Below are 20782 nucleotides of genomic sequence, written 5' to 3'. Positions count from 1 at the left end.
TTCCACAGACCTGCTATCATCTTGGTCACTCGCATCTGGATCCTCTCAGGTGACCAAATGTGGGCACTGTAGTCGAGATGGGGTCTTATCAAGGCTCGATACAGAGGAACAATACCGTGCTTGTCAACGTATTCTTCAGCAACCAAGTGATTTGATGAGCTGAATTGGCCACTTTTGCAATGTGCCCCCTAAACTTCAACTCCTTATCCACCAACACTCCTAAATCTCATTCCTCGTCAATTTCTTGGAGTACAGTTCCCCCAATGTAGTAAACTGCTGCTAATCTTTTCACCCCAAAATGTATAACCTCACATTTTGCCACATTAAATTGACATCCATTCTCCTTAGCCCAGACCTCCAATCTATCCAAATCATCCTGCAAAATTTTGACATCATGTGCATTCACTATTGCTCTAATCAACTTTGCATCATCAGCAAACAAATGAACAGTTCCTCTCAGATCTTTTCCTACATCGTTAATGAACAAATTAAATAGTAGTGGTCCAAGAAAAGAACCCTGCAGCACACCACTAGTCATCACAGGTCATCTTGTGGACTCTACTCCTGAATAAACCACTCTCTGATATCTCTCCATCAACCACCCTCCTATCCATCTCATCAACCCTATATTCATCTCCATAAGCTGCAATTTACTGATTAGAATTATCCAGATGATTTCAGGTGGGAAATAATTATGGGATAGCTTGAAAAAGATCACAAAATTACTGATATTGCCAGAGAGTTTGAAATTTCACATAGCATTGTATCCAGGCTCTGGGCAGTGTTTCAAAACAATGGAATGTATTCCACATGTTTGCTAAGAGGCTGCCCTTGCTCTTCCAAGGCATGAAGACAGATTTTTGGCTATAACAGAAAAAAGTAATCAGCATACCACAGTGGGGCAGCTTGCAAGTTGGCTTCATTGAAGCACAGGTTTGCAGATATCTCGACAAACTGCGGCAAGACATCTGCAAAAAGTAGGCCTATATGCCAAAAGGCCAGCAGTCTGCATCCTTTTATCTACAACTCATTGTAGAGCACATTTTCAGTGGTGTTATATATCCATAAAATTAGGCAAGACACCAATGAACTAATGTACTCTTTACAGATGAGGGTCATTTTAGTCTTTCCTCTGATTCTAGATGACACTTGATCTGGTATGAAAATGGTCCTGCTTACCGTCGCGAGAATGTTCTTGAAAGGGATAGATATGGCAGTACTGGGGTCATATTGTTGGGAGGCATTATACTTAATGGACGCACAGAGCTAAAAAGTGGTGGAAAAAGGGACTATGATGAGCGGTATTGCAACGAAGTGCTTCAATATCACGTTTTATCGTGCTATGGTACTGTAGGTGAAGAATTCATTTTTGGTGAACAATATTGCAATGAAGCTCTTCAGTTATGTTTGATTGTTCCATAGTGCTGCAAGTGAAGAATTCATTTTTATGGATGACAATGCCACATCACATTGTGCAGAAGCAGTGGAGATAGTTCTAGAGACTGAGATATTAACTAAATTGAGTGTCCAGCATTGCTCCTAAGATCTCAACCCCATAAAACACATTTGGGACTCAACAGGGATATGCATTGCTTCTCAAAATTCCCCCTCCAGGAAACAAACTAGGCCTTATCCTTAATTTGAAGGAGAAATGGATTGGGCTAGTTTGCGTGAGGAATTCCTGAATCACTTTGTGCTAAGCATTGTACGATGTTGTGAGAGCTGCATCACAGTTTGGGGTGGACATATTCCATACTGAAATGTCTCTCCTCATAGCTTTCTTAAGCACTGTACAATAATTCCTTAACTGCATCCTTAGAAAATTTGTGACTTTTGCCAAAACCATATTGTAATTTAATTTGTACAAAATTTATAACACCTATTTCATGTAATATAATTTATTGGTATGCAGGTAATAAATTTATATCCACATTTGGCTGTAGTCATCAATTTTTTTTATATACATGGGTAAAAGTGTAGTTCATCCTTATCTTTTGGACAAAACTGTACTTGCTATGTAAATGAAAAACTGTTTTGGATTTACTTCAGCCTGGTTAGCTAATTTTCTCACATAATCTGATTTGACCTTTCTAACCATATTAGTCACCCTTCTTGCTTGCACTCTGCACTCCTCAGAAGTATGCCGATCCCATTTTCTTTATTGCTATATTCTCTCTGTGGAGAGAATATAGCAATATTCTCTCACTGTGGAGAGAATATTGCTATATTCTCTCCACAGTGTTTTATTTTTTTCACAGCTCTTCTTTCATGTGTCTACTCATCCAGTCTGATACTGCATTTATCAAGCAATCTCTAACAAATTATTACCATCAAATACCATTAAACAAAAGATGAATGTTTCAACATTTGATACCCTTTTAATCCATGTTTTTGCCAGAGCCATTTAAAAATTTAACAAATAAAAAAAATTAAAGGACAAAATAAACTAACATATTTAGACAAAAGACTTTAGGGTATTACTAATATTTTTTTATTATCTGCTGTATGCAATAACATATAGAAAAAAAATGATGGGAAAAATGATACAGCATTTATAAAACTACTGATATGAATAAACAAGAAAATTAAATCTTGTACAAGACTTATGAGAGCACTAATATAACTATGTTTTTGGCACCATTCACAAATTTATAGCTATTTTTTAATTATAATAATAATAATTATTATTATAATATAATAATAATAATAATAATAATAATATGTTTAAGTTAAGGGATATTACATCCCATATAGTTTCTTAGCCGAATAAGAAACTCAAAGAGTTTCATGCCGAATATAGTAGAAACTATATAAAGTTCGGCGATTCCAAGCGTAAGCAAATCCAGGTATTTGCTTACGCTTGGAATCGCCGAACTTTATATAGTTTCTACTATATTCGGCATGAAACTCTTTGAGTTTCTTATTCGGCTAAGAAACTATATGGGATGTAATATCCCTTAACTTAAACAAGTTATATGTCGCCGAATTGAAGCCTTTGGCTCTTCATATATCTAATAATAATAATAATTATAATTATAATTATTATTATTATTATTATTAATCCAATGGAGTCAAAAACTCATCTGGGAGGTCCTTTTATCATACACACAGAGCTCATCATACCATGCTTTAAACACACTCAAATTCTCTGCAGACACCACACTCTCAGGCAATTCCAATCATTCACAATTCTGTATGAAAAAAACCTGCTTTCACTCCCCTACTTACACCCCCTTTATACACACTCCATGGATGAACTCTGCTTCTCCCCTGATCTCCCAATGTTTTCTGTAGGACCTCTCCAACATTGATTCTATAACAACCCCTTACTAACTTGTAGGTCTCTATCATATTCCCCTCTTCCTCCTGTCCACCAAATTCTGCAAATTGCATCTTCTCGATTTTTCCTCATACTCGACATTGCAGAAGTTATTAGTCAGTCGCCTCTGGACCTTTTCTAACATCTCTTCATCCGTCTGAAAACAAGGTGACCAAATCTGAGCAAAATACTCCATGTGTGGCCTAATCAAAGCCTTAAACAATGGAACAAGAAATTCCTTACTTCTACAAGTCAGTGTCCTTCGCACCATTCCCAGAGGTTTTTGTGTTGTCCTCAGAATTTTGGCTATGTGTCGCCTAAATTCTCTTATTTCCTTCACCTCTGACAAAATATCATCACCAAGCATAAATTCTGCATTCCATCTTTGTTTTCCAAATTTTAAAACCTTACATTTGGCAAAATTAAAACTCACATGCCCATTCCCATGCCCACTCACTCAATTTATTCAAGTCTTCTTGTAAGGCCACAACATCTTCTCTACTCTTCATGGTTCATCCCAACTTTGTATCATCCACAAACAACTCAATATCTCCATCCAAATCTTCCCCAATATCATTAATATAGAAGTTAAACAGTAATGGCCTGAGGCACACCACTAGTTACTTTCCTTTTCCTGGATATTGCTCTGCCATACACAACTTGTTGATACCTATCAGATAGCCAGTTTCCAATCCAATGCACTAATCTAATATCCAACCCCATCCACTCTAGTTTTAACTATCAACTTATTATGCAGTAATCTATCAAAAGCCTTTGAGAAATCTAAGTATATTACTGTGTATCCTTCTGCTCTGTCCAAGGAAGCAGTCACCTTATTGTAACAAGTAAGTAGATTACTAAAACATGATCTCCCCTTAGCAAATCCATGTTGTCCATCAAAGATAATACCATTGTTGTCAACCCAATTCTAGATCCTAGTTTTCACAAGCTTCTCCAACAACTTAACCACAACACCTGACACACAGACAGGCCTTTAGCTTGATGTTTGAGTTCAATCACCTCCTTTATGAAGTGGCACAATCTTGCCCTCCTTCCACTTCTTAGGCACTTGACCCAGTGCAAGACTCATATTAAAAAAATATGTCAAGGCTGGTGTCAACTCCCTGGCACATTCCTTCAGAATACGTGGTGATATATTATCAAGTCCCACAGCCTTATTAACATCTAGTTTGCTCAACTCCCCCATACACCTCTTGTTCACTTACAGTCAGTCTCTCCTCCCCATCATCAACTGTTTTCAATCTCGACATGAAGTTACATTCAGAAGATTGAATGATTTTTATAAACTGCTCATTAAGTATCTTCACCAGAACTTCCGCAACAGCTGTCTTTATACCATTTTCTCCAATCAATATCATTCTTTCTTTTGCTGGCTACATATCGAAAGAACTCCTTAGGATTCTTTTTGGTTTCATTAGCTAACTGTTGTTCGTACCTCTCTTTAGCTACTTTCATCAACCAAGTCACCTCACTTGCCTGGTCTTCGTAATCCTCATGGTATTGGTTATTTCCACTTCTCTTATGCTGCCTCCATAATGCCCTTATTTGCCTTCTTTAGAATGATAATTTTGACATGAAACATCCTATCACTGGCACACTTCTGACAAAGGTGCACTTGGCAACTGCTCCAGTGTCAAAGCATTCCTGTGTCGCTGTATGAGAAATATGAGAATTCCATCTTGTATTAAAATTATGAGAATTCCATCTTGTATTAGAATTATGAGAATGACATATAAGAATTAGGAGAAAGAAAAGAATTACATTTTGTATGAGAATATGAGAATTACATCTTATATTTTAATCTAAAGCTTGTTAAGAATTTTCTTAACTACTACACACAGTGTTTGAAAAAAATTAATGAAAATACTGATTAATACAGAAAATTCTCAAAATTAATAATAAAAATTAAACAATACATACTTTTGCTTTATCTGATGAGCTTGTTACTTGAACAATATCACATGAAATTTGAAGAGGTATTTGAATAGATTCATGAACCTGTTGTATTGCTGATAACAGCTGATCACGAAGAGAGATGCACTCTTTCCACAGCACTAAAACAGAATTGGCAAGCTTTTCTTTCAAACCTGCCTCTGTCACCACTCGTTCCCAATCTCTGTCTAGTAGTGTCAGCTGATTTTGAACAGAAGTGAATGTACTAGAATCTGATTCAATAAGTAAACGACCCTGCTGATGAGCTGAATTTTGATCTGTCTGATGTTCAGTTAACTCTTTCTGAATATCCTATGGGGAAAAAATCAGTAAATCATTAATGCTAAGAATAATTGACTAATTAAAATTTTGGTATTGTAACTGTTAATATTTGGTCCCTTGACACTAAGTATGAAAAATTTTGTTTTTGGATTTATTAGTGGACCATAGTTGTTTATAAATATATACAATCGTTGACAAGTTTCGCCAGCTAAGTCTGTCTGGCTTCTTCAGGACAAGAAATGGATACACTAAACTTAAATGCTAAAAAAGAATGCAGTAACAACAGTTTAATTAATTTAAATTGAAATGACGCGTAACATCAAGAGCATGGAGCGTGGAGTCTTAGTCATTGTTTGTTGATTGCGTTTTCTAGTTTTTTGTGAAGTTGGGTTCTGCTAAGCATAGTGAATTTATTAAGCTTTTCCAAATGTCTTTTAGTATCATGCCTTGATTTCTGTTGAGATTGTCTCCTGTCCGGAGTACTACTGCAGCTTCTTTAAAGTTCCTACATCTGAAATTTTCTTCAATGTGCAGCATGGAGCTGTTGTCCCAATCGATGGAGTGGTTTGAAATCGAGAAATGATGGGCTAATCCTGGGATATCTGTTCTGTTGTTGTTGTGGACATCCCCTATATATTCTTTTTTGTTGGATTTCTAGGCTTCGTGATGTTCGGCCTATATAATTTTCCTGTGGACTGAATTATATAATAATATGAAATAAGGAAGGCAATTTACAAAGAGCAATATATAATTTAAACATTATAGTAGAACAGTTTGGAATGAAAATTTCCATAGATAAAACTAAAACACTGGCATTTTGTGGACAAACTCCAGTTAGAAGCAAAATAGTTATTAATAATAAAATAATAGAACAGATAAATACTTTCAGTTATCTTGGATGTGAAATATCATAAGAAGGAGAAAAAGACATAAAATTAAAAACTTCAAAATTTTTACAGATTATAGGCCTGATAAATAGAACACTCAACCCAAATATAGTACAAAAAGAAACAATGCTTGAAAATATACAATACTTTAGCAATGCCCACATTATTATATGGCAGTGAAATCTGGGCAATAAATAAACAAGATAAGCAAAGAATAAAAAGTAGTGAAATGAGATATATGAGAAGAACTGCAAAATACACATTATTAGATAAAAAAAAAAAGAATGAAGACATTTTAAAAGAACTAAAAACAAAATCAATAGAAGAAAAACTAAACAATTATAAACAAAAATCGATTGAACATGTAAACCGAATGGCCAACACCCGACATCCTAAACAAATACTAAAATATAAGCCAACTGGAAAGAGAAGGCAGGGTAGATCTCAAAAAAGGATATTGGATGGATAAAGAGACCAGAAGAGACCAATATGGTCTATACCCATAATTAGTGTTATGATGATGATGATGAGGAATATCCATACTACTCCAGTGACTAAGATTACTTGCATAGTTTTGATGTGAGATGCAGCTAGGCAGGTATAGATGAACTGGAATTTTGGGTGATATGGAATATTACTTTGTGTGTAAAATGGTATTCTGTATTATCCAAAGTTCTTCTATGCTCTATAGGTAATACAGAATACCATTTTGTGACTAAAAAGCAGGAGATTATAACAGACTAAGGAGGAAGCTTTAGAGAATATCAAAAGGCAATACGTGGAAAGTAAATCAGCTACCAGGAAATGGATTAAGCCGATATCAGCATGTGTTGGTATCTGGATAAACAAGAAAGCATGAAGCAGATGAATAATAAGGTTAAGCAAAAACTAAAAAGGAAGAGAATGTTGCTAGTGGTTTAAAATGCCTGGCTCTCACCGTGGAAGCCCAGGTTCAATTCCCAGCACCAGAAAAATATTTACTTTTGTGAAAGGTAGGTCATGCCTTAGTAACTTCCTAACCTTTTATAATACAGTGTTAGCTACATTGGATAAAGGTAATGGGTTTAAAGTAATACTGCTGAACTTACTCATTGCAGGAGATCAAATCTGTCCACACAATCAATCATACCTCTCCTTGAACCCATTAAAAGACAATACACTCATAACTGACTGTGGCAACCATTCCACTCATTCACCACTCTCCAAGTAATGCAAAAGTTTTTGATAGGATACCACAAGGACTTCTAATCAATAAATTGCAAAACATGGGGATAAACAGAAAGTTGGTGAAGTGGATAAGAGGAAGGTTGATGAAGAGATACCAGATAGAGTTTATTTAGGAGTAGAGTCCAGTAGAAGGCCTGTGACTAGTCACATGCCATAGAGCTCTGTTCTTGGTCCACTACTATTTAATTACTATTTAATTTGTACATTAACAATATAGGAAAGGATCTGAGAGGAACTATTCTGTTGTTTGCTTTTGAAGCAAAATTGGTAAGAGCAATAGTTAATAAAGATGATTTTATAATTTTGCATGATGACTTGAATAGACTCTACTGACTAAGATAATGGATGTTAGTTTAATGAGGCAAAATGTAGGGCCGTGCATTCTGAAGTGAAAAGATTAACAGCTGTATACCAAACTGAGAGACCTCTACTCCAAGAAATTTAGAGTTTAGAGGGCATATTGCATAAATGGCTAAAACCAGATTACTTGGTTAATGAAGAATACCATGACGAGTAGAGATTTAGTAATCTACGTATTTATTACAATAAGAGATGACTTCATTGGACAGAGGAGAGGAATACACAATAGTATACTTAGATTTTGCAAAGCTTTTGATAGATTACCACATGATAAGTTGATAGTCAAACTAGAACAGAGGGGATTGAATAATAAATTAGTTTCTGATCTCTGGAATGTTGAATATGAGAAACGGTTGAGAAGATGCAATTTATAGAATCTAGCGGATAGGAGAAAGAGGGAGTGATATGATAGAGACCTACAAGTTAATAAGGGGTTGTTATAGGATCAATGTTGAAGAGGTTTTACAGAAAATGGTGGGAGATCAGGAGAGTATACCAGAAGTAAACCCTGGAAGCTGTATAAGGGGGGGGAAGGGTGAACAAAAGAGTAAAACACAGTTTTTTTTTCATGCAGAGCTCTGACTGATTGGAATGCCTTAGCTGAGAATGTGGTGTCTGCAGACTGCAGAGAATTTGAGTGTGTTTAAGGTGTGGGATGATAATAATAATAAGAAGAACAATGACTATTCAAGACAGAAAGTGCACTACTAGGGTCAGAGCTCAGACCAGGGTGAGAAACATTGTGACTGCTATTAAAATATCAAAATGGCAATCGACACATTTCATAATGCAAAAAAGTAACATTCGAAAAAGAACAAAGTTGATATCTGAAGGGCTTCCCAGAGATGGAAAGAGAGCCACAGGAAGACTAAGGAGATGGCAGGGAGATGAGATTAAAGAAATGGTTAAACTCAGTAGCATAGAAAAACTCAAGACAGTACAGACTATAGGACTTGGGTAATGTAGTACTAGTGATGATATATAGTAAAAGCACACTTTTGTTTTGCATAATTTTCTCATCCCAATTTAAAACAAATTACATTTTGTAGTGATTCTACACATCAAATTTCACTGAATTCCATCAAAGCAAGAAAGAATCCATTCTGAACTGTTTTGTCAATAAAAACAGAATTAGAGAGAGAGAGAATTTTAAATCAAACTCTGTGGTCAAAGAATGAAAATAAGTACACTACGAATGTAAGTATATGATCAAATATATTGCAGCTATGTATCGGCTTTGGTACACTCTTATAACTGTTTACAGAATTAGAAACTGTTCAAAGTTTAATATTCAATTGCTGGTATCATTAATCAGCCATTGCAGACATCATTATTGTGATAAATATAATGAAGACTTCAGTGACAAATTTATGTTAATCAAACAATGGTACTTTTTTTAAAATCCAAAGAGTATTTTACAGTGAGAAGTTTTTGAAAATGTCTATCCATGTTTGGATTATGTGCTCTAGATGGGCATTTCCCAAATTTTTTTAATCACAGAATACTTTTCATTTTACAATGAATTTATAGAACAGTTATATTATTTTGTTCTGTTACTATATGGTTTTTAAATAAAAAACAGATAACATCTTATTTTTGAAAACAAAATAAAAATAAAGAAATATGAATAAAAATTATAAAATCAGTTTAAAATTAAAGCTGTAGTCTACATCTTTATTTATCAGAAAAATTATATACATATATACATACTAAAACAACACAAATTATGATTAAAAAAAAATTGCATTTGTTTCAGTGTCATCCAATTTTTTCCCTTTAATTCCTTTAATTAATTCCTTTCTAGCATTATATTACTGGAAAGCATTATAACTAATTATACATTAAAATTATTTTATTATTTTTTTAAATGATTAATTATGAGTTTTCACAACACTAGTGTTCTGTGGAGCATAGTTTGGGAAATGATGAGAAGTAATTTGTTTCTTAAAATTATGGTGACACATAATTTTGCCACTAAAACTAGTCTGACTGAAATAAAAATTATTTTTTATAAAATAAATAAAATAAAATAAATAAATAAAAATTAAATAGAAACAAGAAAACTTTTAATAGGGATTCTAAAGATATATGATGAGGAGAGAGGTATGGGAATGCTAGAAGAGGAGAGAATGGAAACGGTAGAAGAGAGAAAATGAGAGCGAGGTATGGGAATGTTAGAAGAGGAGAGAATGGAAACAGTAGGAGAGAGAGAGAGAGAGAGAGAGAGGGAATGAGAGAAGAGGAGAAAATGGAAACAATAGGAGAGAGGGAATGGTAAGAGGTATAAAGTATGGGGACTCAATGATCCGTGGCTTTCAAGATCGGATGTGTGAGAAGTGTTTGCCAGGAGGAACGATAGAAACTGTGGCTTTGGCAGTTAAGAGAGGTGAAAGGGTGGATGAGATGATTGTGATCGTGGGAACAAATGACTTGAGTGGCAGTGTAAATAGGGGCGAGAGATATGAGATTCTTGCTTGATGTGGTAAGAAAGAAGACACAGAGAGGAAAGATAGTGCGTGTGTTGCCTAGGTATGATAATGATGAGCTGAGCAGAAGAGCAATAATATCGAATGACATAATAGCTAGAATGTGTGGCAAGAGAGGACTGGAACATGTGGATGCTTGGAGTGCGTTTGAGGACAGAGGGGAATTGTATGCAAGAGACCGCTTACATTTGAATGAGGAAGGACGTAGGCATCTGGAGAGATTGCTGTTCTGAACAAGTCAGTGTGTCCCAGGGAGGATGGTAGCAGGGGTAGCCTCTTGTAGGAATGGATACTTGGGAGAAGGGGGACGACATCAGGTAACACCGAGCCCAGTGGAGTCTAGAGGGGATAATGCTGAGCATAGAAACAACGGCATTATATGCTTTATACTAATGGCAGGAGTATCCGGAATAAGGGAGAGGAATTTGTAGCACAGATTGCATCAGCCTGGCCAAAAATTATCGGGATCACCAAGACGTGGTTGACAGAAGAGGATATAATAATAGGAATAGAGTCGCTGGGTACAGCATTTTTCAGCAGGATAGGAAGGGAAAGCGTGGTGGTGGAGTACTGCTTATGATAAGTGACGACCTATGTCCTCTAAGAGTGGAGACTTTGGAAGGCAGTGACACTAATGATTTTGAAAGGATATGGTGTGAGGTAGACGTGGGAAAGACAGGATATTTAGTGGGGTGTTGCTACAGACCCAGGAGTACAGAGGGCGGGGACCAGGAAATGTTCAGACAGTTGAGTTTGGCAAGTGCAAGAAGAATGATTGTTAAGGGAGATTTTAACTACAGCAGTATAAATTGGGGAGAGTAAGATGCATGTAGCAATAAGGGAATGGAATTTCTGGAATTCTTGATGGACAAATATCTTAGGCAACATGTAATAGAGGGAACAAGAGGTTCAAGAGTTTTGGATTTCGTTATAGCATCAGAAGAGTTGATAATAACTGAGATGACATCTCTCTCACCAGTGAGAGAGAGACCATATGGTTTTGACTTGGAAAATGAATAGACATGCAGGAGTATCAAAGAGTATGTGGAATTATAAGGCATCAAAGAATGTATGTGGAATTATAAGGCATCAAAGAATGTATGTGGAATTATAAGGCAGGTGATTATAATAGTCTAAGACATCAACTTGGGGAAGTTTCATAGAGGGAGAAATTGGAAGGCTGGGATATCATTAGTGTGTGGGAAATTATGAAAGAATATTTGTTAACAGCAATGGTAAGTTGTATACCACAAGTGAAGAGGAGGACACAATTTGGAGTAAAGTGGATGACAAACAATATTAAACACAAATTGCATGCGAAAAAGAGGCTATGGAAGAGATATAAGGAGACAGATGAAGAGAAGATGCATGAAGAGTATAAGACAGAGGCCAGATGAGTGACTAGTATGGTAAGTAAGAGGAAATTGGAATAAGAGAGGAGATTGGCCCTAAGATCCAAAGAAAATCTTAGGGACTATTACACTTTTTTTATATAATGTTCGTCAAGTTGCTTTATTTTGTCGTCCTACATGTTTTGCCAATTTTTCTATCGGCATCTTCAGGGAATACAAACTAGTAAGCTATATGAAGGTAACAGACTAGGTTATAACTGAGGGTTCTAATTCATACAAAAAATTAGTATTGAACGAGACCATGCGCATGTCTTGGGAACGTGATTTATTCGTTATGGTTCATGATGTAATTGTCATGAAAGTTCATTTCTTTGATGTTTAATGATCTGATTAAAGCTTTCCAAATTTCTGGTAAGGTTAGACCTTGATTCTTGTTTAGATTTTCAGTTTTACGGGCAACTGTAGCTGCTTCCTTGAATGGTAGCTATCTTCTATAGGGCATACGGCTCTTATCCCACTCAATGTGATGGTTAGTAGAGGCAAAGTGGCAAGAAAGGCCTGAAATGTCTTGTCTGTTGTTTCTGACATATCCTATATGTTCTTTCTTTCTCGTTTCAAAGCTTCTAGAGGTCTGACCTACATAATTAATACCACATGAGCAAGGTATATTATATACTCCAGAGTACTTGTAGAATGGATGAGGATCTTTCGGTGATCTTAAAAATTTATGAATAGTGTTGATCGGCTTGAATGCTACTCTGATATTATGTGGTTTTAGAAGGTTAGCTAATTTTTTGGAAATGCTGCTGACAAATGGAATAGTAATAGTACTGATGTATTGGACGTCATCACATTGTCTATGTGGTTATCAGTCAACAGAATCTTGTTGTAGAGTCTTTTGGGATAACCATTTAAAGATAGTTCTCTGGATATTGTAGTTAATTCCATTTGTAGGTCATTCTTATCTGTTGGGTACAGTATAGCTCTTTTCTTGAGCATATGGATAATGCTAAGTTTCTGAGCTATATGATGAGACGAGTTGAAATGGAGGTAACGTCCAGTATTTGTAGGTTTTCTATAAACAGATAGGTTGATACTATTATTGGTTTGTTTCTTTATTAGGATGTCAAGGAATGGCAGTTTTCCATCTTTTTCAATTTCTAATGTAAATTTGATGGTATGATGGAAACTATTGATTTGGTTAAGGTAATGCATTAATTCTTCTTTCGTATGATCCCAAATGAGAAAGATATCATCCACATATCTGTACCAAATTTTCGGTTTTGGAATGATCTGAGATAAGATTTTTTCTTCTAGATCTTCCATGAATAAGTCTGCACAAGAGGGGGAGAGGGGGCTACCCATTGCTAATCCGGTGAGGTGTTTGTAGACAGTTTTTTGCCAAATAAAATAGTTAGAAGTTAAACAGTGATTAAACAAAGTAGTGATGTTTCTTGGGAACAAGTTGTCTAAGATGTTGATGACTTCAACCACTGGAATGTTTGTAAACAGAGATGTAATGTCTAGGCTTGCTAGTATATCCTCTTCATAGATAGGGATGTTTTTTATTTTATCTATAAAATGTTGTGAGTTTTTAATATAAGTATCCGATACGTGAATGTGTTGTTGTAAAATCTTAGCAAGGTACTTGGACAGTTGGTAAGTGGGAGAATAGATTCCATCAACTATTAGACGTAATGGTATACCTTCTGTATGAATTTTAGGAACGCCATACATGCTTGGAGACAGTGGGTGCATTGATTTTAACTTTCTTATTACTTCTATAGGCCAATTAGTCATTGTCTCGTTCAATATTAATTTTTTGTATGAATTAGAACCATCAGTTATAACCTAGTCTGTTACCTTCATATAGCTTACTAGTTTGTATTCCCTGAAGATGCCGATAGAAAAATTGGCGAAACATGTAGGACGACAAAATAAAGCAACTTGACGAACATTATACATAATAGTCAAGAAAAAATTCACACAAAATCCTAGGAAATTTTTTAGATATATGGCCAGTAGGAGGAGAAATGACTGTGGAAGAATGATATTGTGGGATAAAAATGGGAATAGAGTGACTGATGCAGAGGACATAGTGGAATTGTTCAATGAACACTTTATTGGAGTATTTCGTCCTGGAGGAGTTAGTTTTAACGCTAGAGGGATAGGACAGGTTCGAGGTTTAGAGGTACAGGAGGAGAGTGTGTTTGAAATGCTGAGTACTCTGGATGTCACTAAAGCTGTGGAACTGGATGGTATTTCAAAATGAGTTTTGAGAGAATATGCTAGGGAACTGACAGTGCCTTTGACCTGGATTTTCAATGAAAGTCTGGCTGCAGGAAAGGTACCCATGGAATGGAAGGAAGGTAAGATAGTGCCTTGCATAATGGCGGTAGCAGACTGGGAGTGCCTAATTACAAGTCAGTTTGTGTGTCATCAGTAGTTAGTAAGATCTTGGAGAAAGTAGTGAAGGACCGTATACAGCATTAGGCAGATGAGGGTAATGTTATCTGTGAGAGTCAACATGGATTTGTGAAGGGGCACTCTTGTTTTAGCAATATGCTAGCATTTTATGATAAAGTTACAAGAGCATTAGATGAGGGAAAGGCATATACTGCCATTTTCTTACTTAGCGAAGGTATTTGACAGGGTGCCACATGATAAGCTGATATTTCAGTTGCAGCACAAGGGTCTGGATGTCAGGTTGGTCAACTGGATTCAAGATTGGCTGTCTGATAGGTATTAGAGAGTTGTGTATGGTGGGGCAGTTTCAAGGAGGCAGAGGGTTACAAGTGGGGTCCCACAGGGCTCAGTACTGGGACCTATATTGTTAAACCTTTATATCAGTGACATTGTCAGTGGATTGCAAGGAGATATTCAGTTGTTTGTGGATGATGCGAATCTGGGAAGGATTATTAGTAATAGTGCAGGTGCGCAGCCCTGCAAGAGATAAGATAGATAGATGGACAAATGAATGGGGGTTTCGGTTTAATGCAGCAAAATGTAAGGTCTTGAGGTTTGGGAAACATCGATGGGACACTGTATACTCTATGGGAGGAGTTATACTGGAGGAAGTAGGGGAGACAAGAGATCTGGGGTTGATGATTGATAAAAACCTAAAATTTAGGGGACACATCGCAAAGGTGGTGAAGGTAACACAGAGGAATGCTGCAATAATGAGAAGGACGCTAACCTGTAGACATAAAACAGTTATCATTCCATTGTATAAGACCCTAATCAGATCACACTTGGACTATTGTTCTCAGATTTGGTCCCCAGGATTTAAAGGGGATAAATTAACCATGGAAAGAATACAAATGCAGATAACAAAGACGGTTTCAGGACTGTACATAGTTATGAGGATTGGCTGAGGGAATGCGGACTGCAGAGTTTGGTGGATAGAAGAAGGAGAGGTGATATGAAGAAGGAGAGGTGGTTATAGGGTTGACACTGGGGAGTTCTTTTGCTTGGTTGAACAGCGGAGCATCAATGACAATGGCCTCTTGTCATTGATGACAAGAGGCCATTCCTGGAAGTTACAAAAGGAAACTGTGAGCAAGAGGGTGAGGAGTGGTTTATTTGCATGGAGGGTGGTTTACCCATGGAATGCATTGCCTGATGGAGTGGTGAGAGTGAGAACGGTCAATGAGTTTAAGGAGTGGTATGACAGACTTTGTGTTTGTTAGGAAGGACCTCCCACGATGAGTCTTTTGACTCCATGGAGGCCTGAATAATAATAATAATAATAATTATAATAATGATATAAATACATTAAAATATTAATGTATTTATATCTTATACATTAAAATATTTATACATTAAAATATTACAATCCAGTGCAAACTTACGAAAATAATTTTATTTTGGTAATTTAGAACTGGTTTTGGTAATATCCGTAATTACTGCAATTTAAATAAATAAATAAATAAAATGAAAATCGCAGTTTTATTGGCAAAATCATTTTGCCAATAAAAATAATTAAACTTAAACCAAAGATACAGCATGTGGATATATTACAGTAAAAATTCAGAATATCACATGCTATTAAATTTAATCCATCCATGTGTCCAGATTGAAGTTATTAAAACTATAGTTTCGATATGATTTGGATCTTTGTGCCCCTGCAAATGTTTCCAAATGAAAAATGGAGCTAGCTCAAACAAAGATTTGTAACAATTCCACAAAATATATTTTAATAAAATTCATCTGACCAGAAATCAGGAATGACTTATGTATGTATGGATGGTTAGACAAATTATTTAATTATTTATACTTAAACTTATTATTACTCTTACACTTAAAAAAATAGATAAGTTTAATAAAAAGCTTCGAGAATAGAAACTGACACATTACACCTCAAATGTGATCAACATAAAGAAAAAAAATCCATTTATATACAACTACAGCACTTAAATACATTAAAGCAAAAATTTTAAACGTATATAATTTATTTTTATTGTGTATATACTGTAAAAATGTAATTTTATTCAACTGCAACTATAAATTACCAACTACAGTTCCTATTATTAATTCATTATACAAAAAAACTCTATAAACTTTATTGTCAATACAAGAACAATGCATGTTGTAATGTTGTAAATGCATAATACATAATCATAAAAAATTATTATTAATTTTTTTTAATTGAAATCTAATATAGAAAATGAACTATAATATGCAGCACTAAGTTGCTGTACTTTGTGAAATAACATGTTGGAATGTCACCCAAGAAGATTATTGTATGTATGTAAATACTTGAGAGATCGATTAAAAAAACCAACTAATCCGCATAATATTATTGTGTAAAATGTAATAACATACTAATATTATGATATAACATAATAAATTTAATGTAATGATTCATTTGCCCATCCGTCTAGCTTATTCAAATCCACTTCCATGACTACCACATTTCCACTATTACTAATAACCCTTCCAAGCTTCTCATCATCCGCAAACAACTGAATATCCCTCTACAATCCACTGACAATGTCATTGATATAAAGGTTAAACAATATGGTTAAAAAAGGTTAAACAAGCCCTGTGGGACCCCACTTGTAACCCTCTGCCTACTTGAAACTGCCCCACCATACACAACTCTCTGATACCTATCGGACAGCCAATCCTCAATCCAGTTGACCAACCTGACCTCCAGACCCATGTGCTGCAATTTAAATTTGTGCCACTTCATAAAGGAGGTGATCAAACTCAAGCATCAAACTATAGGCCTATCTGTGTGTCAAGTGTTGTGGTTAAGTCGTTGGAGAAGCTTGTGAGAACTAGGATCCAGAGTTGGGTTGATAACATTGGTATTATCTTTGAAGGACAGCATGGATTTGCTAAAGGGAGGTCATGTTTTAGTAATCTACTTACTTATTGCAATAAAGTGACTGCTTCCTTGGACAGAGGTTAGAGAAGGATACACAGTAATAAACTTGGATTTCACAAAGGCTTTTGATAGAGTACCTCATGATAGGTTGACAGTCAAACTAGAGCAGATGGGGTTGGATATTAGATTGGTGCATTGGATTGGAGACTGGCTATCTGATAAGTATCAACAAGTTGAGTATGGGGGAGCAATATCAAGGAAAGGGAAAGTCACTAGTGGAGTGCCTCAGGGGTCTGTTTTAGGTCCATTGCTGTTTAACTTGTATATTAATGATATAGGTGAAGATTTGGATGGAGATATTCAGTTGTTTGCAGATGATGCAAAGTTGGGACGAACCATGAAGTGTGGTGAAGATGTTGTGGCCTTACAGGAAGACTTGAATAGATTGAGTGATTGAGCACGGAAATGGGGATGTGAGTTCAATGTTGCAAAATGTAAGGTTTTAGAATTTGGAAAATAAAAATTGGATGCAGAATTTATGCTTGGTGAGAATATATTGTTGGAGGTAGAGGATATAAGAGATCTGGGGGATGATAGTGGATAAGGATCTAAAATTTAGGGGACACATCGCCAAAATTGTGAGGACAACACAAAGGCTTCTGGGAATGATACGGAGGACACTGACGTGTAAAAGTAGGGAGATTCTTGTTCCATTGTATAAGGCTTTGATTAGGCCTCATATGGACTATCGTGTCCAGATTTGGTCACCAGGTTTTCAGATGAATGAAGAGATATTGGAAAGGGTCCAAAGGAGACTGATTAAGGTAGTTTCTAACCTCTGGAATGTCAAGTATGAGGAAAGATAGAAAAGATGTAATTTGCAGAGTCTGGTGGACAGGAGGAAGAGGGGAGATATGATAGAGACCTACAAGTTGGGTAAGGGGTTGTTATAGGATCAATGCTGGAGAAGTTTACAGAGAATAGTGGAAGATTTGGGGAGAACCAGAGGTCATCCCTGGAAACTGTATAAAGAGGGTGTGAGTAGAGAAGTGAGAGGCAGGTGGCACCCTATCAAATGCCTTCGCTAAATCCAAGAAAATGGCAGTATATGCCTTTCCCTCATCTACTGCACTTGTAACTTTATTATAAAAGGTTAGCATATTACTAAAACAAGAGAGCCCCCTCACAAATCCATGTTGACTCTCACAGATAACGTTACCCTCATCTGCCCAAAGTTGTATACAGTCCCTAACTAATTTCTCCAAGATGTTAACAACTACTGATGACACACAAACTGGCCTATAATTAGACACTTCCATGCTGCTACCTCCCTTATGCAACGCAACTATCTTACCTTCCTTCCATTCAATGGGCACCTTTCCCATAGCGAGACTGTTATTGAAAAGCCAGATTGAAGGAGATGTCAGTTCCTCAGCACATTCTCTCAAAACTCATGGTGAAATACCATCCAATCCCACAGCTTTACTGACATCCAGAGTACTCAGTATTTGGAAAACGTTCTCCTCCTGCATCTCTAAACCTCAAACCTGCCCTATCCCTCTAGTACTAAAATTTATTATTCCAGGATGAAATACACCAATAAAGTGTTCATTGTACAATTCCACTATGTACTCTGCATCAGTCACTCTATTCCCATTTTCATCCCACAATATCATTCTTCCACAATCATTTCTCCTGCTACTGGCCACACATAGCTAAAAAATTCCCTAGGATTTTCTTTGGATCTTAGGGCCAATCTCTTCTCATATTCCAGTTTTGCCTTCCTTACCATACTAGTCACTCTCGCCTGTGTCTTATATTCTTCATGCATCTGCTCTTCAGCTGTCTCCATATATCTCTTCCATAGCCTCTTTTTCACATGCAGCTCCTGTTTAATATTGTTTGTTATCCACTTTATAACAAATTGTGTCCTCTTCTTCACTTGTGGAATACAGCTCACCATTGCTGATAACAAATATTCCTTCACAATTTCCCAAGCACTAATGATATCCCGGCCTTCTAATTCCTCCTCCATGAAACTTCCCCAAGTTGATGTCTAAGACTATTATAATCACCTGCCTTATAATTCCATATATATACCCGTCTCTGTGACACCCCTGCATGTCTATTCATCTTCCAATTCCACTAGATGGAGAGAGTGACCACATGGTCACGCTCTCTCCATCTAGTGGGAGAGATGTCGTCTCAGTTATTATCAATTCTTCTGATGCTATGACCAAATCCAAAACTCTTGAACCTCTTGTTCCCTAAGATGTTTGTCCCTCAAGAATTCTAGAAATTCCATTCCCTTATTGCTACATGCATCTTCCTCTCTCCAATTTACACTGCTGTGGTTAAAATCTCCCATAACAATCATTCTTCTTGCACTTGCCAAGCTCAACTGTCTAAACATCTCCTGGTCCCCATCGTCTGTGCTCCCTGGTGTATAGCAACACTCCACTATATATCCTGTCTTGGCCATTTCTACCTCATGCCATATGCTTTCAAAAGCATTAGTGTCACTGCCTTCCAAAGCCTCCACTCTTAGAGGACATAAGTTGTCACTTATCATAAGCAGTATTCCACCACCATGCTTTCCGTTTCTATCCTGCCGAAAAATGCTGTACCCTGCTACTTCTATTCCTCTTATTATATCCTCATCTTTCAACCACATATCAGCGATCAATAATCTTTGGCCAGGCTGATGCTATCAGCACCACCAATTCCTCTCCTTTATTCCAGATACTCCTGGCATTAGTATAAAGCCTAAAAATGCCACTATTTCTATACCCAGCATAATGAGTTTACATTGTACTGCACGTTTTTTCGAAATAGGAAAAATAATATTTTAACTGTATATGTGTGAATACTGTGTAAAATCACAATATGAAAAAAAAAAAGAAAAAAAGAAAAAGTGAACTGTGTAAATCCTCAGTAGTATAGCGGTTAGTATCCCTGCATGTTATGTGGGAAACTGGGTTTCGATTCCCCTTGCTGGGGAGAAATTTGTTTAAGTGCCTCTGTAGTGCAATTGGAAAAAGATAAAAAGATGGTACATTACCCTTTCAACTGTAAAAAGGCCTAAGTTCGATTCTCATCGTGACCTTTATATGGTTTTTTTTATTTTTATTGAAGATGAATTAGCTGATCTCATACAGAAGTAGCAGGATTTTTCCTCGTAGAAACTCAGATGTTTCATCTCACATAAAGATAAATTGGCCTTGAGAGCACACACAACTTACAGACAAAAAATACTAGTGGTGTGGTGGGCAGTATATGACATTGGTGGAGGTGGTGATGGTAGTAGCAGTTTGCTGTAGATGGTAAATTAAGTGGTGGAGACATAAATTTGTAGAATAGGTGTCCTCCCTCGATGAGTGTTTGGACTCCTTGGAGGTGTCACTTAATAATAATAATAATAATAATAATAATAACTGCAAATCTAATAATAACTTGCATAACTGTGATAATTGTAAATTATTAATATAATTTACAATTATATTAATATTATTGTAAATTATATTAATACAATTGTAAATGATTAATGTGCTTTTTATTTTAAAAATATCAAAAAATTATGTTAT

The 20782-nt window shown here is 36.1% G+C and overlaps 1 protein-coding gene across 1 annotated transcript in view; it reads right to left on the bottom strand.

Moving 5' to 3' along the window:
* The window catches only part of LOC150102416 (muscle-specific protein 300 kDa-like), a 1203500-nt gene that overhangs the window by 1142228 nt on the left and 40490 nt on the right, over positions 1–20782 (bottom strand). Inside the window, exon 3 of the mRNA XM_090399574.1 lies at positions 5261–5584. Coding sequence (XP_090255700.1) covers positions 5261–5584 — 324 coding nt within the window. The remainder of the gene's footprint in view (positions 1–5260; positions 5585–20782) is intronic.

This window comes from Typopeltis vanoorti, chromosome 10, assembly GCF_054136105.1.
Source record: "Typopeltis vanoorti isolate ZY-2024b chromosome 10, IOZ_Tvanoo_1.0, whole genome shotgun sequence".
In the NCBI taxonomy this organism is placed as follows: Eukaryota; Metazoa; Arthropoda; class Arachnida; order Uropygi; family Thelyphonidae; genus Typopeltis; species Typopeltis vanoorti.
Note: the sequence above shows the minus strand (reverse complement) of the source record. Positions and strands in the feature narration are given on the sequence as shown.